Raw genomic sequence first — 15,318 nt, forward strand, 5'->3', positions numbered from 1 at the left:
AAGAGCAGAGGGTTAATTTGAGGGTATTTGCCTACATATTGCGGACCACAATGAATTGGACAGTTGGCTTCTCAGCTGTTTCTGATTCGTCGGGTGTACTCAATCGTTTCTGTAGTGCAAGTATACTAAAGCTTTCAGTATCTCATCTTGGTTCTAGGTTTTGCATTTGGAGTCTGTTATTGCCGTTTGTCAACATAAGGACCAGCATTGTGCCAATGACAGTCAAGGAAGCCATTATGAGGCTGAAAAAAACTGATACATAGGCCAAAACAATAGGCTTGCCAAAATAAATGGTTCGATACATCATTAAGAAGAAAGAGCACTGGTGAGGCCAGTAGGCTAAGCAAGACCTCCATAGATGATGACAAAATAATTCTGATTAATGAAGAAAAAACCCCCCAAAGACTGATAAGAAACACTTCAGGAAGCAAGCGTGGATGTGTCTATGATTATTGTCTGCAGACGACTTTACAAACCTCTGCAGAGGCTATACTGCAAGATGCGAACCACTAGTTCGCTGGAAAACAGGATGGCCAGGTTACAGTTTGCAAAGTTCTGGAAAAGGCCTGCAGAGTTTTGGAAGGAATTGTGGACAGAAGAGACTGACTGGTATCAGAGTGATGGCAAGAGCAAATTGTGGAGATTAAAAGGAATTTCCCAAGAACCAAAGTAGCCCCCTCATCTGTGAAATGTGGTGGGGGTATTTGGGCAAATATGGCTGCCACAGGTACTGGCTCATTTGCCTTCATTGTAACTGCTGATAGCAGCAGCAGAATACATTCTGGATTGTGTACATAAGTATCTCATCAAGTTCAATCAAATGCCTCCAAACCTATTGGACAATGCTTCATCTCACAGCAAGACAATGATCCCAAACATACACCAGTGCTCTCATTCTTATTGATGTTCCAAACAGTTTGTTTCGGTAAGCCTATTGTTCGGCCAGTTGTGTTCAAGAAAATAGCAGTACAACATCAGTAACCTGATGAACCACTGTTATTCGTAGTAGTGATATGTATGCATGGCAAATACTTGTATATGTAGTAGTGTAATAGAAAAACAACAGACCGAACTGTTATGACATGCACCCTGCTTGTTCCGAGTAATTTACTTATTCATTGAAAGGGGCATGTTCAAAATAATAGCAGTGTGGAGATTATTTAGAAAATTCATTAATTCTGTGAAAAAACGTGTCATTACTTGTCCTGTTATGACCAGCATTCAAGCAGTCGAACAAAACATGGAGACCAGACCAGGGAAATAGATTAAGAGTTTTATTTTCAATAATTGTGTTTCTGTCAGAGTGAATCAGTTTAGGGGTGTTTTGAGTGTTGAGTGACCAAGTCAACCAACAACCAACAACCACTGTCAAAGGCTCAGCACGGAGTGAGAAATCACTTCCCTGAGCATCTGGGCCATTTATCAGGGTTCTCTCAGGTGCAAACACCCAGGAAAATTGGTGACTCATCAACTAATTATTCAATCAACCATTAGACCATTCCAGGGGAAGGGAGGGATAGCACGCAGCACTGCCACCTGCTGGACGACAGCAACAACCTCAGCTGAGGAAGACCAGGCATGGTCGTCACATCCCCCTCCTCAAGAGAGGCCCCCCTCCCCGGCACCAAAAACCAAAAACACTACACCAGTTCAGACCACACAGCCCGGCAACACAATACACAGCACACCTAAGCTAGCATGCATTTAAACTCCTCAAACCAGTCAAGCTCCAAGACATCCAGACGAGTTATTCACCAACCCCCTACTCTCCAGAAGATCCAAACTCCCGCTGACCCTCACCTCAACTCCAGTCGCGCGCACAGAGAGAGAGAGAGATACAGAGATGAGAGCAAGAGGGACAGACCGTCAGACTAGATGGGAGCTCGAGAGAGTGCATCTGCCACTATATTCTCTCAACCTTTTATATGGAAGAATATGGGTTTTTCAAGGAGTTTGGTCAGAGGCAATGGAGGTGCAACAGTGGCACGTGCAAACTCACACTTAGCAAGGTTCACCGTGTAAGGACCACTAAACTTTGCCTTAAAGGGAGATCCAAATACAGGCAAGAGCGCTAAAACTTGATCCCCTGGCCGAAACTGGCAGTTTTTAGCGTGGCGATCAAATAAACACTTCATTCTGTCTTGTGAGACAGTAAGATTTTTCTTAGCCGTGACACAGGCTCGATAAAGCCTCAGCTTGAAACCACTCACATAGTCAAGCACATTCGGGGAAGGTTCAGTTGTTTTCAAACTATCACTTTTTTGCTCTGTTATGACCTCCTCTCTGGCCACAGATGTCAGTGGCTCAGAAAACTTAACCTCCTCAGCTTTTAGCGGGGTAGGAGAAGAAACATCAGTGGTATTGAGCCATGAGGGTGAGCAGTGGCTTGCCTGGGCAGTACTAAACTCCAATTTTGACTCTAGCTGGGTGCGGTCTCGAGCCATAGCGCGCGTCACTGCACACACAGGAAACACTGAAGGGTGCTGTTTAGCGAGTTCATCTAACTTCATCTAACTAACATCTAACTATACTGGATCCAGTATAACCACCACAGGTTGAACGTTTTTCCAGACCTTACCACCAGCTAGATCATTGCCAAGAATGACTTCCACTCCTTCCACAGGCAAGGAGGGCCGGACAGCAACCACCACATCGTCCCGCACCAGATCAGAGTCCAAATGAATCCTGTGCAGAGGTACACTCATGGGAATTAGACCAATACCACAAACCAGGACATTCTCCCCAGTAGTGGAGGACTCAGAAAAGGGCAACACATTACAAAGAATTCAAGTTTGAGTGGCACCAGTGTCTCTTAACACGCGCACAGGTTTTTTACTGAGTTCACCTACAAATGAAACATAACCATCAGAAATAAAAGGGCTATACTCTGCTTTCACAATTTCTGCATTGGAAAGTTCCTTTTTTCCCCGACAACCCCACATAAGAGACAGCTGCTGAAGGTGAACGTTCAGAGACAGCTAAAGCCATTGGCTTTGCGTACACAGCGGAAGTAGGCTTTGAAACTGGACACTCGTTTCACCAGTGACCCTTATTACTTCAAGCATGGCATACACAGGTAGGAAAAAAATTACTATCTGTACCAGGAACAGACCTGACTACAGGGGCAAAAGTACTCCCACCAGAGTGAGAACGAGGTGAGGAGAAATCTTCTGAAGTGTATTTTAAATAATACAATGACCAGCAGAGGGTAGTAATGTTTCACTTTAAGTAGTAAAGTTGTGCAAATTGTACTGAATGGAAACCCGAGACATGTCTGATGAAATCATATTATGGAAGTGTATCGTTTAATTTATCAGCACAGGCTTTTTCAAAACCTCAAAATCTCATCCTCTCACCCCAAATTCTGAAAGCTTGGGAGTTATTATACAGTGTATGCCAGTTTTGCCAACTCATGTAATCATCTCAACCCTCAGTACACCTCTTAATCTGTCAGTGTGTGTGTGTATGTACATTAGAATATGGCTATTACAGCTTAGAAATGCTCTACTAGCGCAAACACCACCCCACATATTTAAAAAAATAAGCTTCCTATCTTTGACAGTTCATTTTTGTCTCCTGTAGGGGACTCTCTAGTCTTACTCTGAATTAAAATTATATATAAAATTATATTATTTTTCTCTGAAGCATGGTACATCATCCAAGACATAAATGAAAGTATTTGAACTATATCCCTGTCAGGATTCAGTCACACCCTTGATACATATGTGCAAATAAATATAATAAAAAATATAGTTATTTAATTTTCCAACATGTGTGAAGTTAATTATTTCCACAAAAAAATGATTTCACAATAATTGGCACCCCTGTTATAATTTCTGATTAGGTTGGAGTATAAATTTGAAGGGATTTTTGCAGAACTCATTGATATCCTTGGGTTTGGGCCCATGGACCCCCCTCTTCAGTTCAGAGCACAGGATTTCAAATACTTACACTTTTGGCATATTGTTGCATGCCGCACAGACCATTTTATGATCATTTCAAATTGAAAGCACCTTTGATGGCCCACCAAAAACCACCAGCACCTCACAAAGCTCCAACCCTTCAGTGATGTCAAAAACAGGAAGTTGACGATGTACTCACAACGCTTCGGACAAAATATTTTAAGCTGTATCATCCTGCAAGGCACCCAAATGACAGCCTGCAAGTGGCTTCTCCACCAGAAAGAACAGCACCTCCCTTGCCCAGAAATGGTCTGCAAAACGGATGTGAAGAAACAAAAGCATTGCATCACAGTCCAGGCACAGAGGAGGAACTGCTCTCTTCAGACTGCTACACTAGTCACTCCAGGCATTTTAGGACATCAAGTTGCTTGCCAGGTAAACAGTTCCTTTCCTCCTGTGTTAACTAAGGTTTCCGGATTGTCAGGTAAACTATTACTTACATTTTTCCTATCTATGGTGCAGCCACCCAGATGGGTGACAGAAGACCATACGCTTTAGCAAGTGCAATGACAAATGTTTAAGACTTTAAAATTGTAATATGACTCCATAATTGTTCAATTGATAGTACTGTGTATGAAACATTTACTTGGAATGGATATTAATTCACATAAAATATTAATCGCATTCAAACCAGAAACTGGAGAAAAATCTATTGATTTTGATAGAGAAATAGCTGGCTGTAAATGCTGACTTGTGTTTGGGTATTTAAGTAGCTGTTTAAATCTTAAGGGTGACCATAGGATAAAAAATAAAAAATACATAAAAAAATACAGTCTACGCACCAGCAACAAGAGCTTTCAACATGCTACATTTTTTCTGATTCTTTAAAACAAAAGGATAAAAACAAATATTTTCTAAAAACAATGCCATCAAATGTATAGAATACTAGGTTAGTCAAAATAAAACCTTTTACAACTGGGCTTAAATAAAAGTAAAAGTAAAAGCAATTTGTTTCTGCCTTTCAGCTCATCTGGCTACTGAGCAATGGCTGTGAATAATACCAACAACACAATAAACAATAACATCATCGGTTTCCGTGCCTCCCTGCTGGTCATCTACACTGTGACAATGTTGGGCGGGACCCTGGGGATCTTCTTCATGGTCAGATTCCTGAGGCGCAGCAAGAACAAGCTCTCCATCACGACTACCTCCATCATCAACCTGGTGTTGTCCCATGGCTTCTTCCTGCTCACTGTGCCATTCCGCATCGACTACTATGCCAGCAACACCTGGCGCTATGCTTTCGCGTTCTGCAAGCTGGTGAGCATCTCCATCCACACCCATCTCTACATCTCCTTCTTCTTCTACGTGGCCATCCTAGTGGTGCGCCTCCTGCCTTTCCTGCCTACCCGGGACTTTTACCGCCCTCTGACTGCATTCGTCGGCAGTGCGGCGGTCTGGTTTGTCTTCACCATCACCATCTTTCCACCTCTCTGGTTGGAGTATGGAAAAACAGAAAGGTATAACAAAACCAAGTGCTTCGAGTTCCAGGCCGAGATCAAGAATCACGTGGCGCTCAACATCACCATATCTACCGTGGTGATATTTATCTCTACAGTCATGGTAGTGATCCAAGTGGTGTTTCTGACCCGGGTGGTCCGGTCTAACCCAGGCAACCTGTTCTCCCAGCAGGAGTTCCGGGCCCAGCTTAAAAATCTGACCTTCCTCACCTTCATGGTTGTGTGCTTCCTACCGTACCATGTCTACCGAATCTACTATGTGCTACACGTCAGTGGTAACAACTCCTGGCACAATGAGATCTACCTGTCACTCACAACACTATGCTGTCTGGACCTGCTCACTTTCTTGGCCATTTGAGGGGCAGTGGATGTGATGCCCTTGTCATACCTGCCTTTCAAATGGATTATGGTCCATCATGCCTATGGTCATGTAAACTAAAAATGGCAGACTTGCAACTCAGACTTGTGTAAGGAATAAAGCCATGGACTTGGACAGACATTAAAGGTATAATAGGTCAATTCGGACATCAACTGGTCAAGAGACGAATAGACGAATAGCAGAAACAAACACCCTCAAATCACAACACTGTTTATCCCTCCCCCATCACATTGGCTGTGGCAATTAGAACCAACTTTCAACCAATGACCTCAAATTATTGTATAGCTGTACAATGTTTTGGTACAGAGTGTTGGTCCGTCAACTGCATATTTTGAAACAGAGGGTGAGTCAACATGTCAGTAAGCCTTTGATAGGAAGGGATTTACAATGGTCTTGTAACAATGTTTTAACAAAAAAGATTTTACGTTTAAGGGCTCTATTGTCCAGCAGGCGCTTTGCATGCTGCATGTTATGTGCTGTAGCACTGGCCTAGTGGTATTTTTGTCATGGATTTTTTTCATTTTTTTTTATGCACCTCTGCAGTTTTTTTTGGGTCATTTTATGACTTGTGCACCGCCTCTGCTTGTGGTGTGTCAGTCAAGAGTGAGCAGTGCATTGTTATTGATGTGGCCTATTGCAATTTTCCAGGCAGATAAGCCTGCCTTTAGCCCCTTCGCCATTCTCCAGCTCAATCCAGCTCTAAGGCAGAATTCACAGCCCAGTTTATGGCTCATTATCAATTTATCAGCTAATCAAACGTCTGGATCATTTCCAGCCCAGTTTGATATATATATATATATATATATATATATATATATATATATATATATATATATAATTTCATATAAATCCCACGAGCAGGACAAATGCAGACATTGCATTTTTATTTAGTTAGTTTAAAAAAAAAATTGCTGTATTTGCTTTTAGTTGTTTATGGCTGTTGTCATACTACACTGTGATCCATGGGGTACTGTATTTAGTTCCTTTTATAACACCACTCTGTAATGAGAATAAATGCAACTTTAACAATCTTTTCATTGTAATTGTAGTTGTTCTAGCGTTGTGCTATCTAGTTAGCTTGCAAGCTGCCATGAGTGAACGAACAAGAGTTTATGCCTTTTTTGATGTTTATTTGTATGTTCGCATTGTGCAAAAACTAGGGATCAGGTTGTGTAGAGGTCTACTCATTTTATTAATTATTATTATTATTATTATTAAAGCAGAGCAGCGCTTCTCCAGTCCACAAGTTTCAGTCACCATAAAGCTCTCACACTTTTGCCTGTTTGCAGACACAAAATTCACAAACCAAGACCCACATCGGATTTTCTGAATCAAGTGCCAGCGGAGGCAGTGTGTTGATCTGCATCCCTGCTTGCTTGCAAATCCTGGGCAACATTGTTGCAAGGTGATTGACGTGCATTGGCTAGCATCTAATTGTTTCTCATTTTGACTCAAATGGCTGCCTCGCCACGGAGTGGAACTTGAAATAGAACTGCAAACAAGCATTACAACTCCTAGCAGTGGTATATACAGTGGGCACCCCTGACAGAAAATGAACAAACAATAATCAAAAAAATTCTAAACAATATATTTATAGAAAAACTCGAAATACCAACATGTGATAAATACTGTGCTATATTAATGTTTCAATGGAACCAACAAAAATCATTTACTGATTTAATTAAAAATCAATTTAACACCTACCAAAATTAAACCAGGTATTAAATTCCACTTATTTAAGTTTATCTATGTGTTAAGGAACTGTATTGAGTGATTACATCACTTGCTGTTTCACTAGGGTATAAAAATGAGGTAACACACATGCAATATCCCTTTGTCATCCAACACCATGAAGAAAACAAAAGAATTGGCAGTTCAAAAGAGGCAGATGGTCGTAGACCTTCATAAACGTGGTAATGGCTACAAGAAAATTCACCAACGATTGAATATACCACTGAGCACTGTCAGAGCAATTATAAAAAAGTTCAAAAGAAAATCTCATGGGTAGAGGACGCAACTGCATCTTGCCCCCCAGGATACTGAGGAGAATGGTGAGAGAAGCAACAAAATCCCCAAGTATCACAGTGAAAGAATTGCAGGCCTTGGTGGCATCTTGGGGTCACCAGGTTTCAAAAAGCACCATCAGACACCACCTCCATAACCACAGCCTCATTGGAAGGGTTGCCAGAAGAAAGTATTTTCTGACCACAAGACACAGAAGAAAGTGCTTGGAGTTTGGCAAACGTCATTTACATTATGACTGGAACAAGGTTCTCTGGTCAGATGAGACCGAAATTGAACGTTTTGGTCAGATACAGCATCGGTATGTTTGGCGCAGGAACAGAGATGCATACAAGGAGAAGCACCACATACCCACAGTGAAATATGGTGGTGGGTCAGTCATGTTTTGGGGCTATTTTAATTCCAGAGGTCCAGGGGCACTGGTTAGGATTGATGACAAAATGAATTCCAGCAAGTACCAGGCAATTTTGGCAGAAAATCTGGTTCCCTCTGCCAGAAGTCTGGGACTTGGTCGTAGGTGGACTTTCCACAGGGTGGTTTGAGTATATCAGACACATAGGATTTTCATGCACAACAGTCTCTACAGCAGCACTACTCAACTCCATGTCCTGTGGGCCGCAATGTCTGCAGGCATTTGCTACTAGTAAACCTCTAAGTGGATTGACTACAGCAGCAGAAGACCAATAAGTAAAAAAATAAGTGAAATAAATACTTAAAGTGAGTGTATTTCATACTGAAGATGACATAGTAAGACAATTAATTTCCTTGTGTATTGATTTTTCTTTAATTTCACAGAACTTTTGCACCAGATTTGAAATGTTTAGGAAAATAACAAAACATTTAGTGTATGCTATAAAAATAAAAATTAAATTAAATTTGGTAATTCATATATTGTACATTGCATCAACCGTCAACATGACAAAGAAAAGCTCCAATATGGCCAAAGCTCCATCTGTTACAGTATCAAAGCTCCACTATCCATCTGTTACAGTATCACCTGAGCAGTTAATCACATAGTTGAACTGAATTACTGAGTTGGAAAGCTGAAGATTTCTGAATGTTAGTTTAACCTGCTTTGAACAGCCGCATCAATTATTTCATATTATAGAAGGTGTACTACAGTGGCAAGTATTTTGGCAAACTAATTTCAATTCATTCATTTCAGAAAATGAATTTTAATTCAGTTTATTAACTGAAAAAAAAAACTCCAGGCAACATTGTGGACATTTATTAATGAATTAATTGAATTTAAGTATATTTTCTAAATTGACTGGAAGGAACTGGAACTTGAATCCAACCCTGGTGGCTTTAATACAGTGGTTTCAGTTATATGGCCAGCTATAAAATACATTCATATATTTGAGTAGTATATGGTATAGGTCCATCTTATGGGATGCATCATTAGTGGAATTGACAGCCCATTGGCAACCCTACAGGCAACCCTAGTCTATTAAAGGAGGCGGAGCCAGGTTTAGCTTTAAATCCGCCGATTCTAAGATCCCTGTGTGTCTGAAGATACTTCCGGGCTTACTTGAGTCCATGCTGGAGCATGGTTGTCTGATGAGATCCATCAGAATTGAGATCTGTAGGAAAAAGGACATGATGTCATAGATGAGTGCTCTGTGTTCCTGCTCATGAGACAAATATAAAAATAAATACATTTTCATAAAACACAAAATAATGTTTGAAGGAGGCACTTTTAAGACTATGCACAAATATACAGTGGGGTCGAAACGTCTGAGACCACATTGAATACATTTTTTTAAATGCAAACAAATGAAAGTTACTTCAAAGCTTTGCAAGAACTACTCGAAAACCAAAGAAGAGCAAGGAGTGCTGGACAATCCACAGTCACCTGAACTCAAACCCACTGAACATTTATGGGGGCACCTGAAGACTGACAAAAGCCAAGCATTCAGTAACATCACAAGATACTTTTTGGAACGTTGTCATATAATGCTGGGACAACATGAATCATCAGGTTTTGCACAAATGTGTGGAGTCCATGCCAGCTTGAGTACATTAAAGCAAAACTAAGAAATTCTGAACTTAATGTCATTTTTTGAAAGAATCAACTTATCACTCAAATTGTTATGCTGATAATATAACTAGTAATGAATTGTAATTCAGTTTATTACTTGGAAAAAGAAGAAGTTTGTATGAAATGAGAAAATAATGCAAAATAGAAGCATTTTCATTTGTCGTCTTTGACTTTTGAACCCCACTGTACAGGAGGGGCAGCAGAGACACAAACACAGATGTGGCATTGCTGATAACTGAAATGCACAATATAAAAAATGAAAATGAAAAATTCACCCTTGACTGATTCTTGAAAACCCTTCTCAGACAGTCTGATGCAGCAATTTGACCCGGATCTAATTCCAAGCACTGTGAAAAGAATAGAAGTTTAATGGCTTTTCAAGATCTGACTTGGGGCTCTGACCCAGCTAAAACAAATTTCACAATGAAATTATCATTCCTGCTGAGTAAAAGAGGGGAATTATTTATTATTTTCTTGTGTGATACGATGTATTTAAAATGCAAAGATGCTGTTAAGCCTTAGTATATAGAGTTGGGGTCATAAAATGACATGAGTTTGTTTGCTGTCCACCACCAACTTGCTACTAGCCAGTGTTTAATTCATTCTTAATAATACATTTTATTCAATGAAACAAGGGCAGTAACGAGTGTAGAGGCTAGTACTCTAACACGTATTAAACAGCAAAGCCACCAAATAACAGGAAATGACACATCAGTTCATTTGACAGTCAACAACCCATTATAACAGCATCGAAATGAACCCATGGCAACAAAATGTGGGCAGTCTCAGCTCAGTTGATATTAACAGATACACACGCACACACACACAGGCACATGCACGCACGCACACACACACACGGCTGGGCAGTACCTGAGGGTCTTGGGAGACTCGTTTGGGGGTGATGGGGGTCCACTTCTTGTTGGGGGCATGGCACTTGAAGCAGGCCCACTCCTCCGCCTGGCTCTCCTGCTGGCTCAGACTGCTCTCCAGGCAGGCGTGGTGGTAAATGTGCCCACAGCTACCAGGGCACAGACAACGCAGAGAGTCACTAGCTAAGTTTCCATCTAAATGTTTTACAAATGTTAAGCAAATTCCTGAAAACTTGGCAAAAGAAAATCTGTATGTTTCCATTAACTACTGTTTTGCAAATATTCTGAAGAGGGCACAACAAGAAGAAAAAGGCTGCCAGCTGGGGCCAGCCAGAGATCTAGGATCCCACTTGGTGGGACTTGGATCCCGGTCACGTCATTATTTATTCTAAAAACTGTTTCCATCAACCTTTTTAGCATCTTCTCTCTATTGATACAGCAACTTTTCCTCTTCTGCTCCTCCTTTTTGCGATATTTCAGGAATTTCCAGTGTGTTGTTTTTATGCGCAAACTCAAATTTTCTCCGGTTCATTCACAACGGAAATCTTGGCCCTGTTGTGTTGGTACAGTTGACAATACACTTGCAGCCTTTTCACAAGTCAGCAGAGAAATATAAATATACATTTTCAGCTGATACGAGTATTTTAATCTCTGCTATCAGATAGTCTTGAACATAAACTTCTCTTTATCATATAAAATACATTCTGTAGAGTACATTATCAGAGAGAAACAATATAACAAGCAAGCCACAGGATACACAAGGAAGGAAAGCTTTGCAATGATAATGTTTTCACCACGTAAATTATCGGGCTCTATGCTAACTTTTTTTCCCAAAGAGCACACGTTGAAAAATGTAGGAGAACACTAATGCATCCCAAGTACAGTAGTAGATGTGTTAGTAATTTATTTTTCCAGTTGGTGCACATCCAATTTCCTAAAACTGGAGCACTGTTGAGCCCTGATATTAGATACTCAGGGAAATCTGGCCACCATATCATAAAGGGACATTCAGAAAAAGACACACAGGCACACAGTTTGTTTGAACCCTTTCAGTCCTGTGTGCGTCATATGGCACTCAAGTGTAACTACCGTAAAATCCCAAGTGTGCAATATGGCTCTCTTGACCTTAAACTTTTTCAACCAATCAAAATGGCTGCTATACTATTGTTTTGAGCCCCTATTAAAACCCTACTAAATTCTCAACTTTCTCGACCAAAGCCAAACACCCTCGAGATTTTGGTGGAGATGCTTCATATTGAGCCTGGGACTGAAAGGGTTCAGCTGTGATATTTTTGCCACCCACACCTGAAGAGGACCACCCTGTCCCCATGGCTGGTGGCCCGGGTGTACTGCTGGGAGCAGACTCCGCAGCGCTTTTGGACAGGGGCCAGGCCGCGTGTCACGGCCGCCCTCAGACTGCATAGGGACCAGTGCAGGTCCTGGCTCAGCAGGTTGCTGGTAGCTTCAAGGAGGGTCTGGGAAGACACAAAATGGATACCTTTACAGACCAGACTGCTTCCGCCCAATATCACATATTCACAACCTGCCGGTAAATCCTTAAATCTCCTCCTAAGATTATGTCTCAACTCACTTGACACAGTAATCAATTTGACTTTGCAATTTGGTGGGTCAAATGTTAAAGGGAAACACCAACATTTTTGGGAAATATGCCTTTTTTCTGACTTACCCAGACTTAGTATGATTCTATTTTCATTTTTGTGCATTTATTGGCTCAATGTCCATATTAGCATAACATGTTAGCTTAGCATAAATACTTTAAGCCTATATGAGTCAGTAGCCTCATTCAAAGTGAAGAAATGCACTTTATAGCAACTCCGAAGCGGTCTTATTTACATGAGGAATCATGTGTATTTGAAAAAATAAAAGCGAGAGACGTTGTTTTCAGAAAAGTTTGACTGTTGGAACTATAACCGCTGAACATAGATGTATCCTCTTCCGTGATCCATGCACCTTCTGAAGGTAGTCTCAAAAGGTTCAACTTCTCCGAAAACAACGTCTCTCGTTTCTACAATTTTTTGGAGGAAGGAAAACAATACTTGTTCTATGGGGTCAACTTCTATGGGGTCCATTCAAAAGATATATCAGTGTCTCGATATTGTATGTCTCGTCATGTGGACATGTCAACAAAGCACTATCAATCATCTAAAAAAAGCTGTTAACCAACTGACCAAATGTAACCAGAGTTTAGAACTTAAGTGTACATTTCCATTGGATCTGTGTACATACAATTCACTATTTTCACGTAAATAGAAATGCTATTGAGCTCAATCAAACTGCTGGGCCTAGATATACTATTAGTGAATAAAGTAAAATCCACTTACCTTTTCATAGATGTAAGCATCAAGTATTCCAAAGATGAGGTTTTTTATTTCTCCATATTTCCCAACACTGTAAACAGGATCCTGTGAAAGCAAGAGAGAAAAAAACAGGGTTCCCACACCTTCTTAAACATTCAATTCAAGGACCTTTCAATAACTTTCAAGGATCAATAACCTAAAATTCAAGGATCCTTTGTGGTATAGTTTGAGAGACTAATTTTTATAATCACAACAAGCAGCTCACAGACAACAATTAAAAATAGGCTTGAATGTGTGTTCACTAGGTCTGTAGGTCTCTTACCATCTCTAAGAAGACCAAAAAATATGTGTTAGCAAGACCCAACAAAATCATTATCGTGACATGACACCGAATGAGAGCTTGAGAATCAATTATATTATAATTTGGTGTACTGGTAGTACACTGGTGAGAAATCACAGGTAAGTGACATGTTTTGCCCAAAACATTATCAGGTGTTGCTGCCGTTCTTTTTTTATTGGCTAGTACTGGTTGCCTTCCAGGTATCTTGTGGACAGAATTAGGGGAAGTGTTGTTCAGTTCAGTGTTTATAACGACCAGGGGTGTCAAAGCACAAAAACTTGAAAAGTTCCGACATGCAGCTTTACGGCATTTCAATTAGGCATTTAATTCTGTGAGTGATTTTGATCTTTATGTGTGTGAGATATTTGTGTATATGTGTGTATGTATAAGCTACTGGATGCTTAAAATTTCCCCAGGGATGAATAAAGTATCTATCTATCTATCTATCTATCTAATTGAAGTCTTCCATAATTCTATATTTTTTGGTGGTTTTATACAAGTTATTTTAGTATCTGCTGTGTTAATATTAAGTGAATAAGTAAAGTAATTGTAACATTATAATTATAACGGTCTGCAAACTAGTCTTTGTCCACAAAGTCTTTGCAGCATGCCACCTATAGGCTAGGCTTCCGTGAATAATATAGATATTTTTTAATGTCTATCAACTATAAGCTACATTATGCTCTCAATATGATTGACATATAGAGCTACCTGATACTGATAATTGCATGCTATGGTTCCCCTTAAAATAAATACATTAACTTACTGTTTAATTCAATTATTTCAATTAAAGTGGGGTATTTCTCTCACGTTACTTTCAATATATCGCCATAGCTATAGGGTGCACAGCTTCACCAGTCAGCCAAGACTGTAATCTGATCAGGCATGCACTATGACAAGCTAAAACCGTCAATCGGGAGATTGAAAACTGAAAATATGACTGAGTGCAATGCTGTCAGAGTGCAGTGTTGGGCTGCGATCACACCTTAATGGATCATACACGGTGCATTTACTGCTTGTCGTTAGCAAAACTAGACTGTTTGTCTAGTAGTGTAACTAGATGGCGTAACCAGCATACTGTGCCCTCCTCTGTAGGTTATCATGTCATTAACCCACAAATGTAGGTCTCACATAGTTTCATTATGTAGCAAGCTACAGAAAAACGGACATTCTCCACTTAATTCAACTTCAAAAATCAGAGCAAGAGCCAGTTTTCTCCTCGTATTTTTTTATCAAGAAAATGTTTCAGTAGCTGTTGTAGTTAACTATTTTATACACAAGACTGAAACGGTTTCAACTTCTTTTTGAAAAAAATAATTAAAAAAATAATCAAAACATAAAACCCTGCCACTTATTTTCTTCCTCAAAATAGTTTTTCTTCATAATAAAAGACCTTAGGTGTGAACATTAGTAACTAGTTAGTAACTAGCAAATGCTTATTATTTGCGAAGTTCTACATGTTAACCTGCTTTTAGCTTGCACTGTGCCGTCCGGTGTAATGTCCCAGCTGCATGACTCGTCAACGCAGCTTCGCCCATCGCGTGAACTTTAATTGATTTACTGCAGGCTCTACATCTGGCCATATGGACGTCCCGTGAATCTTTGAGTAGCTTCTTTACATATGGCATTTGCGAGCCACAAGTCTCGAAACTTGCATTTTCCAGGCATGATACTAGCTGACGGTTGATACAGGTTTTTAGCTTTGTGGGATCATTTTAATTGGCTCACGAAATATAGCTCATATGGCATTAACTGTGTAATTTGTGCAAAGCATTAATATGTGCCCGCTTCTACTAATGTGCAGAGAGAAGCTGTCTACTGTTGCAATGTGAGCAAATATGTGTCATAGGGCACGAATACCAGTAAGATAAGAGAATCAGAAACATTTGTTTCAAATATCATCACAAGCTCGCAGAAAAGCAGGAGC

General features: G+C 40.2%; 2 protein-coding genes across 5 annotated transcripts in view; one reads left to right on the forward strand and one right to left on the reverse strand.

The window, feature by feature from the left end:
* The first annotated feature begins 4,178 nt into the window (after nt 1-4,178).
* On the forward strand, nt 4,179-6,617 carry LOC133127501 (probable G-protein coupled receptor 141). Of its 2 annotated transcripts, none has more exons than XM_061240446.1 (2): nt 4,179-4,386; nt 4,928-6,617. In XM_061240446.1, the coding sequence occupies exon 2, from the start codon at nt 4,947-4,949 to the stop codon at nt 5,778-5,780; it is 834 nt and encodes a 277-aa protein (XP_061096430.1). In that variant the 5' UTR covers nt 4,179-4,386; nt 4,928-4,946; the 3' UTR covers nt 5,781-6,617. The 2 variants fall into 2 exon arrangements, with proteins under 2 accessions (XP_061096430.1, XP_061096431.1); XM_061240447.1 differs by having other exon boundaries at nt 4,180-4,337.
* Nucleotides 6,618-8,978: 2,361 nt separating this feature from the next.
* The window catches only part of LOC133127204 (vacuolar protein sorting-associated protein 8 homolog), a 40,617-nt gene continuing 34,277 nt past the window's right edge, over nt 8,979-15,318 (reverse strand). The window contains exons 41-45 of one of the 3 annotated variants that reach the window (XM_061239906.1): nt 13,076-13,156; nt 12,039-12,208; nt 10,735-10,882; nt 10,140-10,211; nt 8,979-9,406 (exon numbers count right to left, since the gene is read on the reverse strand). In XM_061239906.1, the coding sequence (XP_061095890.1) occupies nt 9,266-9,406; nt 10,140-10,211; nt 10,735-10,882; nt 12,039-12,208; nt 13,076-13,156 (612 nt within the window). In that variant the 3' untranslated portion in view covers nt 8,979-9,265. Of the gene's footprint in view, nt 9,407-10,139; nt 10,212-10,734; nt 11,286-12,038; nt 12,209-13,075; nt 13,157-15,318 lie in introns of those variants that run through there. The other 2 variants (XR_009708602.1, XM_061239907.1) reach the window with 2 other exon arrangements.

Source organism: Conger conger, chromosome 4, assembly GCF_963514075.1.
Source record: "Conger conger chromosome 4, fConCon1.1, whole genome shotgun sequence".
In the NCBI taxonomy this organism is placed as follows: Eukaryota; Metazoa; Chordata; class Actinopteri; order Anguilliformes; family Congridae; genus Conger; species Conger conger.